The 17,360-nt window shown below is 36.4% G+C and overlaps 4 protein-coding genes across 15 annotated transcripts; 1 reads left to right on the top strand and 3 right to left on the bottom strand.

Moving 5' to 3' along the window:
- Positions 1–42: 42 nt before the first annotated feature.
- LOC8288925 (uncharacterized) lies at positions 43–5,088 on the bottom strand. Of its 2 annotated transcripts, NM_001360638.1 has the most exon segments (8): positions 76–412; positions 540–734; positions 863–1,105; positions 1,643–1,817; positions 2,428–2,520; positions 2,664–2,934; positions 3,298–3,447; positions 3,552–4,763. In NM_001360638.1, coding segments are annotated over 8 exon segments (2,208 nt in total). In that variant the 5' UTR covers positions 4,434–4,763; the 3' UTR covers positions 76–213.
- Positions 5,089–5,390: 302 nt separating this feature from the next.
- On the bottom strand, positions 5,391–9,865 carry LOC8288926 (DUF21 domain-containing protein At1g47330). Of its 4 annotated transcripts, none has more exons than XM_048370963.1 (12): positions 9,761–9,865; positions 9,164–9,481; positions 8,442–8,680; positions 8,235–8,348; positions 8,004–8,090; positions 7,696–7,835; positions 7,516–7,603; positions 7,352–7,425; positions 6,974–7,161; positions 6,331–6,596; positions 5,894–5,940; positions 5,391–5,778 (listed from the first exon to the last, which is right to left on the bottom strand). In XM_048370963.1, the coding sequence occupies exons 2-12, from the start codon at positions 9,339–9,341 to the stop codon at positions 5,571–5,573; spliced, it is 1,629 nt and encodes a 542-aa protein (XP_048226920.1). In that variant the 5' UTR covers positions 9,342–9,481; positions 9,761–9,865; the 3' UTR covers positions 5,391–5,570. The 4 variants fall into 4 exon arrangements, with proteins under 4 accessions (XP_048226920.1, XP_048226919.1, XP_048226921.1 ...); XM_048370962.1 differs by having other exon boundaries at positions 9,696–9,839; XM_048370964.1 differs by lacking the exon at positions 9,761–9,865 and having other exon boundaries at positions 8,442–8,525; positions 8,604–8,680; positions 9,134–9,626.
- Positions 9,866–11,318: 1,453 nt separating this feature from the next.
- Positions 11,319–17,113, bottom strand: LOC8288928. 8 transcript variants are annotated; one of them, XR_007214800.1, is made up of 10 exons: positions 16,805–17,113; positions 16,618–16,725; positions 16,394–16,524; positions 16,151–16,251; positions 15,955–16,014; positions 15,570–15,691; positions 13,374–14,625; positions 12,428–12,998; positions 11,696–12,336; positions 11,319–11,548 (listed from the first exon to the last, which is right to left on the bottom strand). XR_007214800.1 is itself a non-coding variant. In XM_015719544.3 (6 exons), exons 1-6 carry the CDS (start codon positions 17,019–17,021, stop codon positions 15,607–15,609), a joined length of 702 nt encoding a protein of 233 aa, XP_015575030.1. In that variant the 5' UTR covers positions 17,022–17,113; the 3' UTR covers positions 15,374–15,606. The 8 variants fall into 8 exon arrangements, 1 of the variants encoding a protein (XP_015575030.1); XR_007214802.1 differs by having other exon boundaries at positions 11,319–11,543; XR_007214801.1 differs by having other exon boundaries at positions 11,806–12,336.
- LOC8288927 (putative S-adenosyl-L-methionine-dependent methyltransferase MMAR_1068) lies at positions 12,331–14,010 on the top strand. The gene is made up of 2 exons (XM_002510339.4): positions 12,331–12,732; positions 13,354–14,010. The coding sequence occupies exons 1-2, from the start codon at positions 12,354–12,356 to the stop codon at positions 13,968–13,970; spliced, it is 996 nt and encodes a 331-aa protein (XP_002510385.1). The 5' UTR covers positions 12,331–12,353; the 3' UTR covers positions 13,971–14,010.
- Positions 17,114–17,360: the final 247 nt, after the last annotated feature.

Here is a 17,360-nt window from a genome sequence, read left to right as displayed (position 1 = left end):
TTGAGAAAACATATAAGAAGAGTGGAAATGAGGTGATGCATGTATCCAATTAGTTGGCGCATTAAATCATATACCTTTAGCTGAAGAATGAAGATCCATGTAACTTTGTTGAAGTGGGAAAAGAGAAAGAAAGAACAAGAACTTGCCTTCACCTGTTGCTACTTTCATTTGCTAGCATAAATAAACAAATATAAAACTTCCTATAAAGAGACATTAAGGTCGCCACGTGGTTTTCTGGGCACATAATATACCCTCTTTATCCTGAGCATAAGTCATACGAATCTCCCAATGCAAACTCCTCAAAATCCCCTCTAGTGCTTCAACTATCTCCACCTTTTCACGTATAATTGCCCACCCACCTGGCCTTAATATCCTGTCCATCTCCACCACAATTGATACTGGCTGCTTACACCTGTAATAGTTTCATAAACATGGATGTTTGTATGAGCAAATACCAAATTGTAACAACATTAGTCATGAATGAATCAAAGGTAATTGTAATTTTAGCTCAAAATCAGAAGGTGAAATGTAGTATTAACCTGTTCTTAAGCCGTGAAAACAGATGATCAGCGTGCAAAAGATCATAAGATCTTGGGTATGTGCCGAAGGATTCGCACCAATCATGGTAGACACCAACCAGCCCACGTTCGTAGATGATAGGAAGTGTGTCTGGTGCATGGACAGGGACTACATTCATCACCCAAACCTCCTGTTGCGAGAGTGCTGCAGCAAACCTGTATTTCCACTTTAAGATTACATTTTATTCCTTATAATATTTTACATGCAAGTTAAACTAATATATAAAAAACCAATACAACTTTCAAAAGGAAATTGAAAATGTTCAACTGTTTTCTTATCATACCCTCCATTGATGGCTTTCATGTCCATCACATTGCGGAGCTTCGACCAATCAATACCAATTCCTGTCAGATAAGACTTTTCAACTAAAGCTTTCCAGTGTTTAGTGTCTGCAATCAACTTCTCTTTATTGTTCATCCAGTCAGGATAAGTTTCTAGCCTCTTTGGCCATTCCTCAGGCCATTCCGTCCCATGCTGTTCGATTGAAGATGGAATTGTGTGCAAGCAAGTCTTCATAGGAACATACCTGATGAAACAGAAAGTCGCATTGATCAAGTACAACGGCATTAAAGTTAGAATTTTCATCTAGCAAAGCCAAAGCATATATATCTTAAATTTAATATTTAGCCAGAATAAGAAATCAAAATGCTCGTCTTAGTGGGATTATTTCCTACATTAAAAAGTACCACGCACTTGTGTCCAATGATAAACAGTAAATTTTTCATGGTGGTTTGAAAATCTATAAAACAGTCAGTCAGGATCAGACTAGGAAATAACTGCACCATTAGTTCTGCTGAAATGGAACAATTCTCTTCTCCACGAGTGCGACTTAAGTCTTTACTGATTGTCAAAGGAAATAGCTGTAACCAGGGACAAGTTGCAAAGTTGACAATATGTCGAAGAAAGAAAACAGCATTTCTAAGCTGACTGTTGGTTGCATCTTTTATTTCCAAATGAGGTGGACTAAATGGCCAAAGAAAACTTTCAAGTGCAGAAACTCAGCATAACTGTTGGTGGCTGTGACAAGAAGATATATATTTAAGACAAGATTCCCTAGTCTTACCAAGCTGCATCTGGATTTTCATTTTCCTTGCATAGAGGTGGATTTTTCTTTCTTCTCAACTCATAAATGTCATTTGACTCTGGCTTCTGGTATATTTTAACACCCACTTCACTTACTTCATCAGTTTTATGAGCTAAGATATTCCAACAGATAGATGCTGTCAAGGTGGTCATGGCTGGAAAGCAAACAAGTATCCAGGTAAATATGGAAAGAAGGTCTTCTTCTTCAAAAACAAAGAAAAAAAAAAAAGAAAAGAAAATGAAAAGGAAGCAACACGCAGAAGAACACTCAAGAGGCAACTAAAGTGCAAATATAGGTTAGTGCTCACTTTTGCTTTGTAGTAAAGTAAGTCTGGACTAGTTTGTTAGCTTACACCCAATGGAAATTTTGAGGTAATGAACTATGCATCCTAGAGAGGGAACCTTCTATTTCTTTTTTCTGAGAATCCTAGAGAGAAAACTTTGATATAACTTGCAAGAGAATTCCTGTGCAGAGGCTGGTTTGAGTTCATTGTTGAAATAGAGTTCTTCTTGGATACAACTCAATACAAGATAGTGTAGATGGTCTAAGTGCCATTGTACTACGTATGTATCCACAAATGCAAACCTACAATGTACAAAGAAAGAGGCTACTTATGCCGGCCCATCCATTAAAAGGGGTGTACGTTGGCAATTTAATGAGTTAAAGAGGTGATAAATGAAATAATTGTCAAACTTTCCAGAGTTATTTGCTCAGCACAAAAAAAAGAAAAGACTTAAGGACTTCAAAAGGATATAGAAACAAACCTTCTTCCTCTTCGATGTTGTCATGTTTAGTCGACAAAATAAAGTATCCACCAGGCCTTAAAATCCTGTTCATCTCTAGAAGAAGCTTACCACCTGAATGTAACTAAAAAAGGTCACAATTTAAATGCAGAAAATGCATTGCGGCCCTTAGGAGAACATACTCAGGAATAGCAAGAAAAGAGGGGCAAAAGGAAAAAAAAAAACGAAAACTATAGTACTGACTAGTAGAAACAAACCATGGGAATGCCAAGGAATGCTGCACTCGCCACAGTGAATGGTATCAAAAACACCACTAGGGAAAGGAAGCCTTCTAGTTCCAAAAGGGCTAACTACAGCAGGAAAACCCCGCTCCAGGACAAGTTGAGCTAGGTCAACTAAGTCATCCTTCAATCCAAGTGATAATGTCAATACATTCTTATCAAGGAGAGAAGCCCCAAAGCTTGAATCTGTACATCCAATATCCAATACAACACGGATATTCTTTCCCCATTCAATGTCTGGTACCATCTATCAAATCACACCAAATAAGAGGGATTAGCTGCATTCAGCTTTTGATTGGTTTTACAAGTTTCATTACTACACGGTGATTTAACTTAGGTCTAACATCTTGGATACAATATACAGTTTCATGTGCAAGGGTTGTTTAGGCAGGCAGAAATAAGTTCCATCAGGGCGTTGATCTCAACCCACATGGTACCAGAGGTCAAACTAAGGGAGGCATAAAGCTGCTGAAATTTTATTGCAGAAATGAACTAAGTGCAAACATTTCCTAACCGTAGAAAACCTGATGGCAGCAAGTGCTCATATAATTGCAACTTAAAGAAGCACTTATATTGGTCCAACTTGAGATGAGACGGAAAGAGAACTCACCTCTTCAATGGATTCAAGGTAGTGCTGAACTCCACCCTTGAATTCAGTTTGGTTTTGGGGAAAGGTAAGATAATCACCCGACTGCACCAGCCAACTATTTTTCTTAATAAAAGCATCGAGTTTGGGATGAGCCACATTTTTATAGAATATCTGCACAAAGATAAGAACACATAGCCATATGAGACCATCGAGAAAACCTTGCGGTTCCTCTTGCTAAAAATCAAGACAGAAACACACTAGACCTGATTTTATACCTTCAACTTGCTCCCCGGCCAGCGCACTGGAGAGTCATAGCTTCCATGAGGGAGTGGAACAAGACACAAAGGAGGTGTTCTTGGGCAACTTCTCTCAGTATGCCTATAGCTTTGCAGCCTTCCATTACCATTCTCAATGTCAATACAAGGAATGTAATTGTGCTTACTTCTTGTGCTACACAATCTCCAATTATAATGTGCTTTTGGATCAAATAAAGGACCCTTTATCTTCTGCTTCTTTTTCTTCCCTGCACTTTCATCATCTTCCACCGCAGCTGTAGCTTCTTGATCCATAGTTTCAATCATACCACCTTCTCCTTCCGCATCACCATTTCCTTCAAGTTGACCATCAGTTACTTCTTCTCTACCATCAACTACTTCTCCCTCCTCCTCGTCTTTTTCTAATCCTTCACTCTCAGATTCCACTTGCATATCATTGTTATGTTTAGCGACCCCATTAGGCAACTTCTTAGAACTATCTCTATCTTTCTTTCTTTTCTCATGTGATGATTCTTGTTTACCCTTTTTCAAGGATTCATGCTCATTCACAGGCAAAGAAGAAGCAGACCCATTGATCTTTTTCTCATCTTCACTCAATTCTAAATCAGATTGAACTTTCACCTTCTGATCTTCTCTGCCAGATTTATGTTTCTGCGGTTCTATTTCTTTAGATTGGGTCTTGGAACTGCTTACCTTTTGGTTTCCTGGTACTGGTTCAGCTATGTCGTCAAAGCTTTCCCTTTGAGTAGTAACTGAAGAGGAAGAAGCAGAGAACAAAGACCAAACAAATATAAAACAGAGACCCATTACTGCCACTGCTGTCATCTTCGCACAAAACCCATATGGGCGTTTGGCGTGGCGAGCGAACCGAGCTATGGCCATCTCTAATTTCTAGCCCTCGATAGCAAGAAAAAAAAAAAAAAAAAAAAGATAGTTGTATAACAGCAAGTAATAAACACAGAATGACCGTTCTTCTGGCAAGAATATCTACTGAGCCAAATAATAAATAGTTTGTATAAAAGTCAAGTGGATTTAGAGTGAAGTAAGGAAAGTGGGAAGATCCAAATCTGGATAGGTAATAAATAAAAACTTGAATCAAAGCAAAGAAAATGATTACCCTTGTAAACTAAGTAAAGCAAATTTGAAGTCAAGATGAGCATTCAAGCTTTTATTTATCTATCTAGTGGTACAGACAACTCTCAGCAATTCTTTCTTGTCAAAATTTTTAAAAATGCTTATGAAATGCTTTTCTTTTCTTATTTTTTTAAATGTGAAATTTTAAAGGTTTGGGTAGCGGTAGTGTCATCTCGGCCATTTAAATGGCATGTGATCCGGCGGAGGAGAATTTGTTTTTCTTAAAAAAAAAAAAAAAAAAAGAAGACCAAAAAGCGCTATCAGCGGAATGGACCGAACAACTGCTGACGTGTGTGTTTGTGTTATTGGCTGCCTAATTGTGGGCACTAGGTAATAACAGACGCAGTATGCGAGCCTCTCCCCAAATGCCAACTGAAAAGCTTTGCAACTGTGGCAGGTTGGTCGATTCTGGACAGGACAACCCAACAGATTTGCGATTTGATCGACACATTCATCTCCTAATCAAAATAGTTCTCCTAAAAGCCGTGCCAAGGCCACCTTGATCCGGGGATACAGATTTGCGTTTCCCTGCCAGCTGCTACTGTAGAATTTGCGAGGACTTCATTTATTTATTTATTATACTTTAGAAAAAAGAAAAAAGAAAACCAGGCCTGATACTAGTAGCCTTAGCTGCTATTGTTAGTGGTACAACACATGCAGACTAATAACTGCCTCGACTACTTATAGACCTCGTACCACCTTGTCTAATTGAATTCTTACATGATAATAATATATTTTTTAACCTTTTTAGCAAACAAAGTCTATGTAATTACAGTTCATCCATGAAACATGCCGAGTTTATCAATTAAATTAATCCCTATCTACCTACTCGTAACGTGATATATGTTAGATATTCAATATGATGAGCAAAGCTCACTGAACTGATCATTGAATCTTCAGCAAGTCCCCTTCAGAACCTTGATTTACAGTGGTTGGTGAGCCAGCCAATGAGGTGGTAGATGAGATGGAAAGAGTTGGTGTTGGACCTGTTGATAATGTGGATGCCGGTGTTGCAGTAAAGGTATCAGTGACGGAAGGTTGTGATATTGCATTAGAAGCCTTTTCTTGAGATGCATGCATGTTGATCCTTATCCTGCATTATGAAAACGGAGCCTCATTATTTGGTTTCCTATGAGATATTCCTACGTGTTCAATCATAGTGGCAGCACAGCAAATCAAGCACACAGGTTATAAAAACAGCAGGTCACCTGTTGTGGATATTGACATATTCATCAGTTTCATCTAATATTTCCTCCTGGCATGTCAAAAAATGTGCAGATGGTGATCAGCAACAAAAACAAAACTCAAAAATCATTACATAGAAGTCTGATATTAATATAATAATAAAAAGAAGTTCTTATTTAATTGTGCCCAATGCATTAAAACTATGTGACATGGGCAACACTTTATCAATGTTGGTTTAAGCATGGAGTATATGCCCCACTGGCAAAATTCAACAGAAGCACTGTGTCCCTGACCAAGGCCTATTGAAGAAAATGACCTTGCATCATAAAACAATCACTGCCACATCATTACTACAAGACATGTTTCTGAATATGCACAGCCAGACACTGGTGGGTCTAAAACCTTCATCTTTATATAAGCTAGCATTTTCTGTGTTGCATATTATAGGTCTAATCTTTACCTGAAGAAGCTCTTCGATCACATCCTCCATGGTAATTACCCCAACTACTTCTTCATTGGATGGGAATTCTGGAATCGGGGAATTCTCAACGTCCAGAATGCAATATGAACAACCTTTGTGTCGCTTCTTAAAGGCAGGAGTAGCTGGTGGAGACTTCTTTTTTTGTTGACCTTCATCATTCTTCCATATAGAAGTCTGAGAATCATGCAAATCCAATCCAACCTTCATTTTCTGGGTAGCAGCAGTTGACTCATTCACATTATCATCTGGTAATAGTGAGTAACAAGATTATTGCAAAAAAAAAAAAAAAAAAAAAAATCCTACAACGGAAAAACTGAAACCCGCTAGATTCATCATTCATCTTGCACTATTAAATATCATAAAATTATAAGTAACGAGGAAGTTTGACTCAGCTGCATTATAGTGAGATTTTGATGATTCAGGTATCAGAAAATCAATCAGGTAAGGAAATTGAGATAGGGTTGGGATATTACCAACCACAACGAGATCTTATTAGAATTTTGGAGATATAGGAATTATTGAGTCTGTGAAGCACGAATTTAAGCATAAACAGTTTTGATGCTTTCAACTTTAATCTATGTGAGAAATTAGTCATGCATAGAAAACATTTACGGGTTCCTACCTTTCTTGGATGATGTCTCTGTGCCTCTCTGCTTCCTGCAGCTATCCTTGAATTCAAACAGCTGACCCTCTTTACATTTCTGCGGTGTCTCTATTTTTGGATCTAAATCTTTATATACAGCAGCAAGGTGGCTGTGGCCCTTCTGAAATTCATTTAGAATATCATATAGAGGCATGTCTTCTGAAACCCTGTCAAGTAAATGCAAAAGACAGAATAGAGTCAGTAACCTCCTTCCCAGTAGCGAAAAACAAATAAGCTAGTTCAACCAATTGACATCAGGCTGCAACTATACTTCATGTCCTATGCAATATCTCCATTTAAATCACATATTATTTGGCTTACCAGAAAAGAAAGCATAAATAAACGTGATCAACATACCGAGGAATTTTCCTTATGATCATTTTTCGTAGTGGAACTGCATCTTCTAGATTAACTGCCAGAAGATTTTTAACCTGAAGAAATGGCACCGACGATAGATGCCATAAAAGTGAACAGAAACTACATCTGTGATATATTCACTCAAAACATAAAAATGAGATTACCAGAATAAGCCCAATTATATTATTTGGATTCCCTGCATAAACTGGGACTCTACTATGACCCATTGTCATTATTGCATTCATTGTGTCCCTACATTGCAAAGATAGAGAAAGAGAGCAGGATTATTACCATAGAATAAGTGAAAGATGACAAGAAGAATCAACGAGAATCCACAAACCCACAAATTAAGAGTTGCATCCAGATCAAGGGAAAATGCCTTCGATATGGGAGTCATGGCATCTTTTGCTGTCTTTTCAGTCAATTCAAGTGCTCCAGCAATTATAGTAGTCTCATCATGAGTCAAATCCCCACCTTTCTGTGCCTATGTGATGGAAAAATATATGCACTATTTCAGCCGAAAACCTCGGGGTCTGGACTGGAGTTTGGGAGGCTTGCTAGGCATGGAACATAAGCTCTACGGTTGGTAGCCCCCTTTACATCACCATTTCAAACTAAAAATCTTGGAAATAGATCATGTTGAATTCATTACCTCATTACCATGAAAATTAACAAAAGTTTTGAGCTCTGCTCTCCGCAAAAGGACAGCATGTCCCTTGCCCAACATCCAATCCAGAACCTGCATGATATATAGTGTTTATATGAAAGAAAATAGCCCATAAAACACTAACACAAGATAACCAAAAGACAGACTACGCTCAACTATGTCATATAGGCTCACAAACATTGTAACTGCAACCATAGGCTCAAATATTGACCATACCTTACTAATTGGATAAGAAACGGGGAAGAACAGCATAACAAGAAGTCTGACAAAGGGTGCCATTGTTGCTCCAACTTTCAAGCCATAACGAGTACAGACTGCTTGTGGCAATATCTGTGATTTCATAAACAAGCCAATAAATGTAACATGCTCTCTACAAGCATTAAGTTGATAAGAAAGTTTAATCTAGTTTAATAACCGGTCTACCTCTCCAAACATCAGAATGAGAGTAACTGATATCAAAATTGCAGCCCAAGGAGGCACAATCTTGTCCAAGAATATGGGAAGGGCCTGAATGACAAAATCAGAGAGACAAGTAATTAACTTTTGAATTAATTTCCTTTTTCTTTTAAAAGAAATAGACCTTACCTCCATAGCTAGAGAATTTCCCATCAAAAGAGTGCATAGCAGAAGATGCTGGTTCTTTACAACTGGCAATATTTTGGCTGCCAGAAAACATCACAGTTTACTTTAGAGTAGAAACAGCAAGATTGCATTATCAACAAATCATCACTAATTAAATTAAGTTACATTTTGGGATAACCTAATCGTTAAAACAATTAACTCGCTAACTGGATAAAGCTAGCGAGTCAACTCAGTAGCCACCCTAATTTACTCAAATGATGAATGAAGTAATATTATTAGCTAATGACCATCTAAATTGCTTAGAAATATTTCATTTATTTACCGAGTAAGAAACACTCAGAACTCAGTGGGTTGACTCGATCCTAAAATTTAATGAGAAAAAGATAAATACAGTATAATCCTTTATTAAACCAAAAAAAAGAAAGCAACTAAAGCATGAGGAATATAAGAGCTACAGCATCAAACAAACATAAAACAATTATAATAAAATGTAAAAAAAAATCGGAAGCAAAAGCAAAAGCAAGCTCAATTACACAAGATTAAAAAGAGGAACAGAGAAGTACAGGCGTAGATACGATCTTGAGGACGACCAGACTTCTTAAGTACTTCAAGGTCGACTAAACCTAAAGACATGAGACCAAGCGTTAAACCTGCCATCAGACCAGCAAATGCCACCAGCCCCACTATTACCACCACATACAACGAGAACTCTGTCCCACAGCACCCCACGTCATCCGCCATCTCTCCCTTACTTACCGGAGTTGTTGTTCAGTTTCGTCGGCTTGATCAAATATAATCTGGTTTTAATTTGCTACTGTTCTGGTTTGCGCTTTCTTTTTCTCTTGCTTTCTTTCTTTTCCAATTTTACTTGAGTGTTATACCTAACAGAAAAGAAGTGTAAGGTGGTGTCAAAATAGTTGGACTGGTCCCACTTTTTCTTTTTATTTTCTCACTTAGATGCTCTATTCGAACACGGAATCTCCACTTGATCTTGTGTTCTTGCTTTATGCAAGATATCTAGTAATTTAATTAATGAGTAAAATTAGTTTTCGTAATTAATTAATGAAAAAATAAAGGATTAGATCCGAGATAGACCTGCTTAACTCTCAAATATATATGGTATCAAATAGTAATAGTGGAGAATATAGAGATATTCCTACTCAGCATCTTGTCTTAATGATCTTGAGTTCGAGAATCAAGATCATGTGTGGCAATCGTGTCGGTCTGATGTCAACACATTCTATGATTTCCCTGTTCTTCTTCTTTCTTTCTTTTTTGTTTTTGAAAAAAATATATTATTTGGTCATAGAAATCACCTTAATAAAGGCGTAAAAAAACGTGCAATTGCTGTTAGGGAGGGATGACCCCATTTGTTTGGCGGCGGATGGGATGGGGATGCAAGTAGTCCATCAAACGCAACTCTGCCAAAATAATATGGAACGGATAAGGAATAGGAATATGCTCCATATTATTTTATTTTATTTTTCTTTTTGACAAAAGTTGAATTTGCCTCTTTAACTTTCAACCCAAATTCTTATTAATTTGCACCAAATTAATACATAACTTTTATTTGTAGCTTAAATTAATACTCCATATAATCTATCTATTAAAATATTAGCACCAAATTAATATATAAATTTTATTTGTAGCTTAAATTAATACTCCATATGATCTATGTATTAAAATATTAGTTTTATATATAAATTTAAATATTCATTAGTAGTTTCTTTTATTATTATTTTTTTTCTTCTCTTTTTTACTAATAAAATATAATTCCATCTCGTTTTTCTAAAATTTGATTTAAGAACGTCTATGCTTAAATCTTTATAAATTTTCTTTTTCAATTGGCATTTCATACAAATTTCCATTAATAAGGTGAGATTTATTTATATCGTAAAAGAGTAAACTGTATTAGGATTTATAAGTTATAAATTTTTAAAGTTGAGAAGTTTCGTGATGATGTTTATCTAGGCGATCATTTAGAATAAAAATAGTATAATAATGTGTTTTTTCTTTTTCTTTATCAGTTTTCTTCTTTTGAAATAATATTGAAAAAAGTTGAAATTATGAAAATAACGAACAAATCAAATTTATTTTATAAAATTTGCAAATAAAAAGATAATAATTAAGACGGTCAACAAAATAGGAGTAATAATGGTAATTTTTGGGTTCCAATTAGCATTCTAAAGCTTCAATATTTATTCTTTTAAGTGATACTATTTCATAATAACATTCTATTATTTATAAGTTTTTTTTTAATATCGTGTACAAGAAGGGTGGATTTGATTTATAAATGACAAATTTGGTATTAATTAGCTTAAAGTTTGGCCTCAAAGTTTAATGGGCCAATCACGCTATTGTTCTTTTTTCTTCTTGAGAAACGCAAATGGGATAGTTTTGATATTTTAATAACTTCTTATTTTATGAAAATTGTCTACGTTTTAGTTAACATTTAATAATTTCTTAATTTTGTATGGATAGTCCAAGTTTTAGCAAACACTCCTCTAAGAAAACAGGTATGGATAGTCCAAGTTTTAGCAAACACTCCTCTAAGAAAACAGGTTCAAGACCTACATTTTCCAGTAGTAAAGTTCGTGTAATGTTAATCCAATTCATGTTCTAGATAAGTTAATCCTATTCATGTTAGCACTAGCGTAGGTTATACGTGGAACTCAAAACAATGCTCCAATACTACCTCTCATTTTGATAAAGAAAACAAATGGAAAGCCACGTGTACATTCACTTTTTATAAGAAAAGAGAAATCCTTATCCAATCATTACATTATTTGGCTGATGAACTCCTCATAGTTCTCATGGTACGGTTACAGTAATAATGACGAGCAACCCAACTCAGCAAATGGCAATCTGTCCGTCCCCACTCGGGCAAGAGAAAGGATTAAAACACCTGAAATGGGCGGACCATCAGCGGCCACCGCAGAATGTCTTGGCTTTTCATAAAAATAACCATGCAACACCAAATTCATTAATAATTAAATAAATGAGAATTAATATCCAGATATTTAAGACTGAAATTATGAGTTTGAACTTTGATGGCAGTAAAATATAAATTAGCAGCTGCTGCAATAAATTCTTACCTGGGACCACGCTAACAAGTATCATCTCTAGTATATGTCCAATAACAAGGATAGCACAAAATATATCAAGTAAATATCTAAAAGATCGTTTCAATGGCGTTATATTTTACCAGCAATGAATTTCAAAATTGGCTCCTCGTCTCGAACAGAACCACTCAATTACGAATGTAATCCTCTTTGAAACCTATTCTTTTGCCAGCTATATTGTCACCGTCCTAGGATGGGACTGGGACTTTGCTCCTGCTAGTTAGTTGAGTTGCTGTATGTGACCAAAAAGACGAGTACTTGTTTGGACAGTGCAATCCAACAAAGGGAGTTGAGAGCCACCCAAATCCTGATAATAGGGGTGTATTGTACTAGTGGGATCATTTCACAATCTATTGCTATTTGTGCAACCAAAACATACAGCGGAAAAGGAAGGGTCAGGCAAAAAGAAATTTAGACCTCGTGGACTAAATTGCTGCCTTCCTTTTATTTTTTTTTCTCAAGGCAGAGAAGCTGGATACGATTTTTGCTCAATTCTCGAGCGTTGGTTGTTTGTGTGGCTCTCTTTTCTTATCTCTAGCAGCGATGCCTGATTCTTCCCTTTAAATAATATATGCTCTCTCACACAATTATATTTTATTAGTCTTCAAGTTTCCCTACAAAATTCAAAAACATGTCAGAACCAGAAAATGGCATGCAGGAAGAACCACAATGGCTAGATTTAAAGCTTCCAGATTTGCTACATACTGATTCAGTTCAAAAACTCCATGCATCAATCCAACATGAGTGGGATCCTTTGAGACGATCAGCATGCCAAACGGCAGCTGGAAGAGCTCTGTGGAAACACGTGATCCATGACCCACTTGCAGACCTGCTAGCAGGAGAAACATACCTCAGAAACCTTCACGAAAAGATAAAGAATGACCAGCTCAACAATGCTCGGGAAATTTCAGGAGTACTTCTTGCGGTTCGAACCCTCTGGTTTGATTCAAAACTTGAAGCTGCACTCCGTTCTTTCAATGGAGAAGCACAGGTTGTTCTTCTTGGCGCAGGTTGGTGCTCTCTAGCCTAGTTCTTGACATATTCTAATCATACTCATGTCTGTAAGCAATGCAGGCATTAAACAGGGTCATAAGTCTTGCTTACTTCCAACTCGGACCATTAGGATAGTGTATAGCCAAGAGTAATGGTAGATGTGATGCATCTTCATATGTGCTTCAGTTATAATATTGTGTCCCAATGAAGCAAATGACTGGTTCCCACACTTGCTGTTTTCACAAGTTTTCCATACATGCAGAACCAGAATCACATGTAAACCCTTTAAAAGAAAACAAATATATAATGGATCAGTCTTCAAAATCCAAATTATCACTGCCTGTCAATCAGAGAATGATGCTCTATAACACAGGAAAACTGAAATTACAGGGGGTCATGGCTGATTGAATATGTATTATTTATTAGTTGTAAAAAGAATTCATGGCTATTATTGGCAATTAAAATTTTCATTTCGATAGCTTGTATTGCAGAGAAGTGTCTTTTCTTAAGCTGCCATGATTAAAAATTCTATAATATTTACATGGATAAATCTCTTTCACTCTTTCCCATTCAAATTTCAGTTGCATTCAATGTTATCTAATCTCTAATGTTTAACAAAAGTGCAAATTTTACACCAGGAATGGATACAAGGGCATACCGTCTAAGCTGCTTGAAGGACAGCAGTGTCTTTGAAGTTGATTTTCCAGAAGTCTTAGGAATGAAAACAACTCTTCTACAGGCAGCCATGGAATCAATAGATGATCAGCAGCGCCCACAAATGATAGCAGAATCCCTAAACAGAGTAGCAGCTGACATCAGCAAAAATGACTGGCTCGAAAAACTACAGATATCAGGGTTTGTGCCACAGAAGAACACAGTCTGGGTGCTAGAAGGTATCCTCTACTACCTCTCCCACACCCACGCCATGCAAGTGCTGAAGATCATAGCTGACAAGTGTGCCCTTGCCCACACAGTTCTCTTGGCAGATTTCATGAATAAACCATCCACCACTCTATCGAATTCTATCTTCCATTTCTATAGTGATTGGCCGGATCATCTTTTGCCATCCATAGGATTTTCCAATGTAAAGCTTTCACAGATTGGTGATCCCGATGCTCATTTTGGTCTCCTAGATAACCCATTAAATCTGTTCAACAAGCTTCGTAGCTTGCCAAGATCAGTGCAGACCTATCCTGATGATGGAAAACCTTGCTGTCGGTTGTATTTGGTGCAGGCATCTGGTTTGCCTGATTAAACTAATCAATAGAAAGAATCAATTGGCCATATTGTATAAATGATAGGTATCCACCTTCCATTATAATATAGATATAAGCATCACTAATTTTGTATTGCCTAAGGCATACATATTTCATTTGAGCTGAGTGTTTGGTTCTCCAAGCAACTCACCAAGTATATGCCAGATACATCAGATTTTCTCCCAAACAAACATGTCTTAGAATATACTTTACTCATGATAGGAAAAGTTTTTTGCAGAATCTTCTAATTATCAAACTTCTTTCCTTAGTAAAGCAAATGGAGGAGAAAAAGGTGATCGGTTCAGCATGGGATAACTGAAAGAGGGGGAAGAAAAGGGAAATCATTCCCACTTCCCACCACATTCTCCACAATTGGAAAAAATGAAGCTATGCGAAGGCTAACCCAATCTCTCTCTCTCTCTCTCTCTCTCTCTCTCTAAATGTGTGTGTGTGTATGTGTGTGTGTGTGTGTGTGTGTGTGTGTATATATATATATATATTAAGAAACAAACCACAAAGAGAAGAAATCTAGTTTTCCACAAAGCTTGAACTTCATTACACCACTTGATCAGAGAGTCTTGGGCGTGTGAAGCAACTCAACTTCAGTCGTGACGCCCAAAGCAGATTCTGTTTGTGTCAGAAGTTGTATTTTTCCTACAACGTTAAGTTACTGGACTGTTATGACATATATATAGTGGATTGCACAACATCTTCCTTTGAGCTAACTTTTGGGAATACGTTCTATCCAAACCTATTTATCATGGTATCAGAGCCGCGTGCATTTTTTGTATCCTGTTTTTCTGGTGCATTTTTTCCTGGTTAGTTTCAGTCATAAAATCTAGTTGTCTACTTAACTTTTTCTTCTCCTTCTAGCATTTAGATTAACCCACAAAGACCAGGAAACCCTGATCTACAAGCAGTCCAACATCCAAATAGAATCATAAGAACATAGGAACATGTGTTACAGCAGAACTGATATTAGCCAGAAAACAGAGAGTTAATGAGCACAGAACAGAATCAACTACCAAATCATGACTTCAACAAATGGCATTTTTTTTACCTAGACTATAAACCTGAGGTTGCAATCTCAAATATTAGGCAGTAAGAAAGTTACATATACTGCAGCTCATCTTTTGGTTTTAAATGTACATACACTATAAAGGCATATATAAAAGATGCCATTTCCAGGAATATAGAATGGTTTCTATTTTGTACTACCAATTTGTGGTCCCCAATAAGCAACTTTTAATTTCCAAGAACAATAAAATTTAGTTTACTAGAATAATAGGATGGAAATGGAATGCATCCTATTATTCTAAGGAGAAAGTGGAACTATGCCTTCTGTGTTTGCATTGCAAATTCCATGATTACACATAGATAAGCACCAATTGCAACAAGCAACTAAAGAAAAGAGAATTAGACATAACAAATATCTAACAATTGTGTCTATCAAAGAATATAGTTTCAGAGCATGGGCAAAAAAGAGGGTAAGGGGGTGAAAAGAAGTATACAAACAAATATCAAGTCAGGCCAGAATATGTAACAAGTTATAACTCTAAAAGGAAAAATCATCTGCAAGATCCTCAAGCACAACATACATCTGAATATATTAATTTTGGCGTGAATGCAAAATCGTTACACTTCAAGGCAATCCTTCACACCCTGCTCAAATTTGTTTAGAGAAGACAGAGTCTTCATGAGTGCATCAGCTATCTCCTTTCTGAAAACAGGACGGAGAACAGAATGATTATTATCAAAAAGAATACGGAACAGACTTGTCTATATGAATTAACTTCACTTGACAAACATACATGAAAATTACAATTAAATTCAGAATCGAGCTTATCAATAAAATGTTTCGCCAAAATTACTAAGTACTTGGAAAAGCTAACATAAGATGAATCCTAATCATCACTAAACAATAAACAATTGCTAACTGGCTTACACGATCAATATTGTTGCAACTAAACAAGAAACATATACCTATCGGAAGCAATTAGAATATTAGCTTCATTTGCAAGACCAGTAAGAGAAGTAAAAGATCTGCAGTACAAGAAATAGAATCATAAAAATGATAGAAATAATCAGGAGACATTATATATGGTTAAGGTATTCAACCATTTAATAAAATTTATCAAAATAAACAAATCAATAAATAAGCGCAAACAAACTCAGTTACCTTATAAGATCATTCAACATAACTTCAGCTTCCAACTTTACAGGATCCTTTTTATCAAGCAATGAAGCTGCATTCTTCACAATTAATCGAAACGTGCAGACCTGTGTTTGTGTGAATCATATGAAATGAGCTTATAAATTCTACAACATAAAGTTATGAACTCCAATTGTGAAAATAGAAAACAAGAAAATGATTATCTAAGACTGCTACACCCTAGTAATGATTTATAAGTAATAAATAAACCTCGACTCCAGTATTGGCCTGAAAAGCCACGAAAGAATTCCTATCTTGTGGAACACAATCCCTCGCAGCAGATCTCAATAGCGTTTGTACTTCCTGTAACTCCTTATTCGAATATCCCGATTCACTCGCCGCTATCAACAAAGAAAATAAGTCCTGTTCAATTTTTAGCAAATTAAAAACTACAACAACGTATAATGAGAAAGAGATGAGATGAACTCTCTCACTGAGTAGAAGATAGGCAGAGCGAAGGATTTCTCTGGAGGCATCAATAGGTGCCAATAGAAACTTCGAGGACTTTTTCTTTTGCTCTTTAAGCCAGTCCTTAGGTCCTGCTGTGTAATTACTAAAAGACTTAGGTTCTGAGAGTAATTAGTTATAGATAAATCTTTAAAGGGAGAGTGTGGAGCATACAAATGCCGATGGAAAAGGCGGTAGCAGGAGCAGGCTGCGATAGGGAAGAGACGAGAGCGAGTACCGAGAGCAAAGCAGCGTCTCTTCTAGATATCTCGATCGGAGATGGAAGATGGTGGTGGCATTTGGATAAGAGGTTGTGGTTTGAGATCGATGGTTTTGGAGGGAAAGGTGGGGGGGAGATGGACGTCGACGTGAGGCGGAGTAACGGTGGCATGATGGATTTTCCTTTTTCTTCTTGCTAGAGAGGTCACTGGAAGAGGCTCGCGCGTATTAACGGATAGGGGGGACTATTGAATGGCAAAATGTAAAGATTGGTCCTAAAATTTTCGGATAAAGTTTAATTAAATTCTTAAATTTTAAGATCGTTCAATTATATCTATAAAATTTGAGAAATAAAATAATTAGATCTTAAAGCTAATTTTATCTATTTTATTATATAATATCAGCAAACCCTTTTAAATTTAGGTGCTAAAAGTCAATTTACTATTTTCAACTCATATTCTTTTGTACAAAAAAATATTAAATCGCGATTAGTAAGTAAAAACTTATAAAA

The sequence above is a fragment of the Ricinus communis genome, chromosome 2 (assembly GCF_019578655.1).
Source record: "Ricinus communis isolate WT05 ecotype wild-type chromosome 2, ASM1957865v1, whole genome shotgun sequence".
Classification (NCBI taxonomy): domain Eukaryota; kingdom Viridiplantae; phylum Streptophyta; class Magnoliopsida; order Malpighiales; family Euphorbiaceae; genus Ricinus; species Ricinus communis.
Note: the sequence above shows the minus strand (reverse complement) of the source record. Positions and strands in the feature narration are given on the sequence as shown.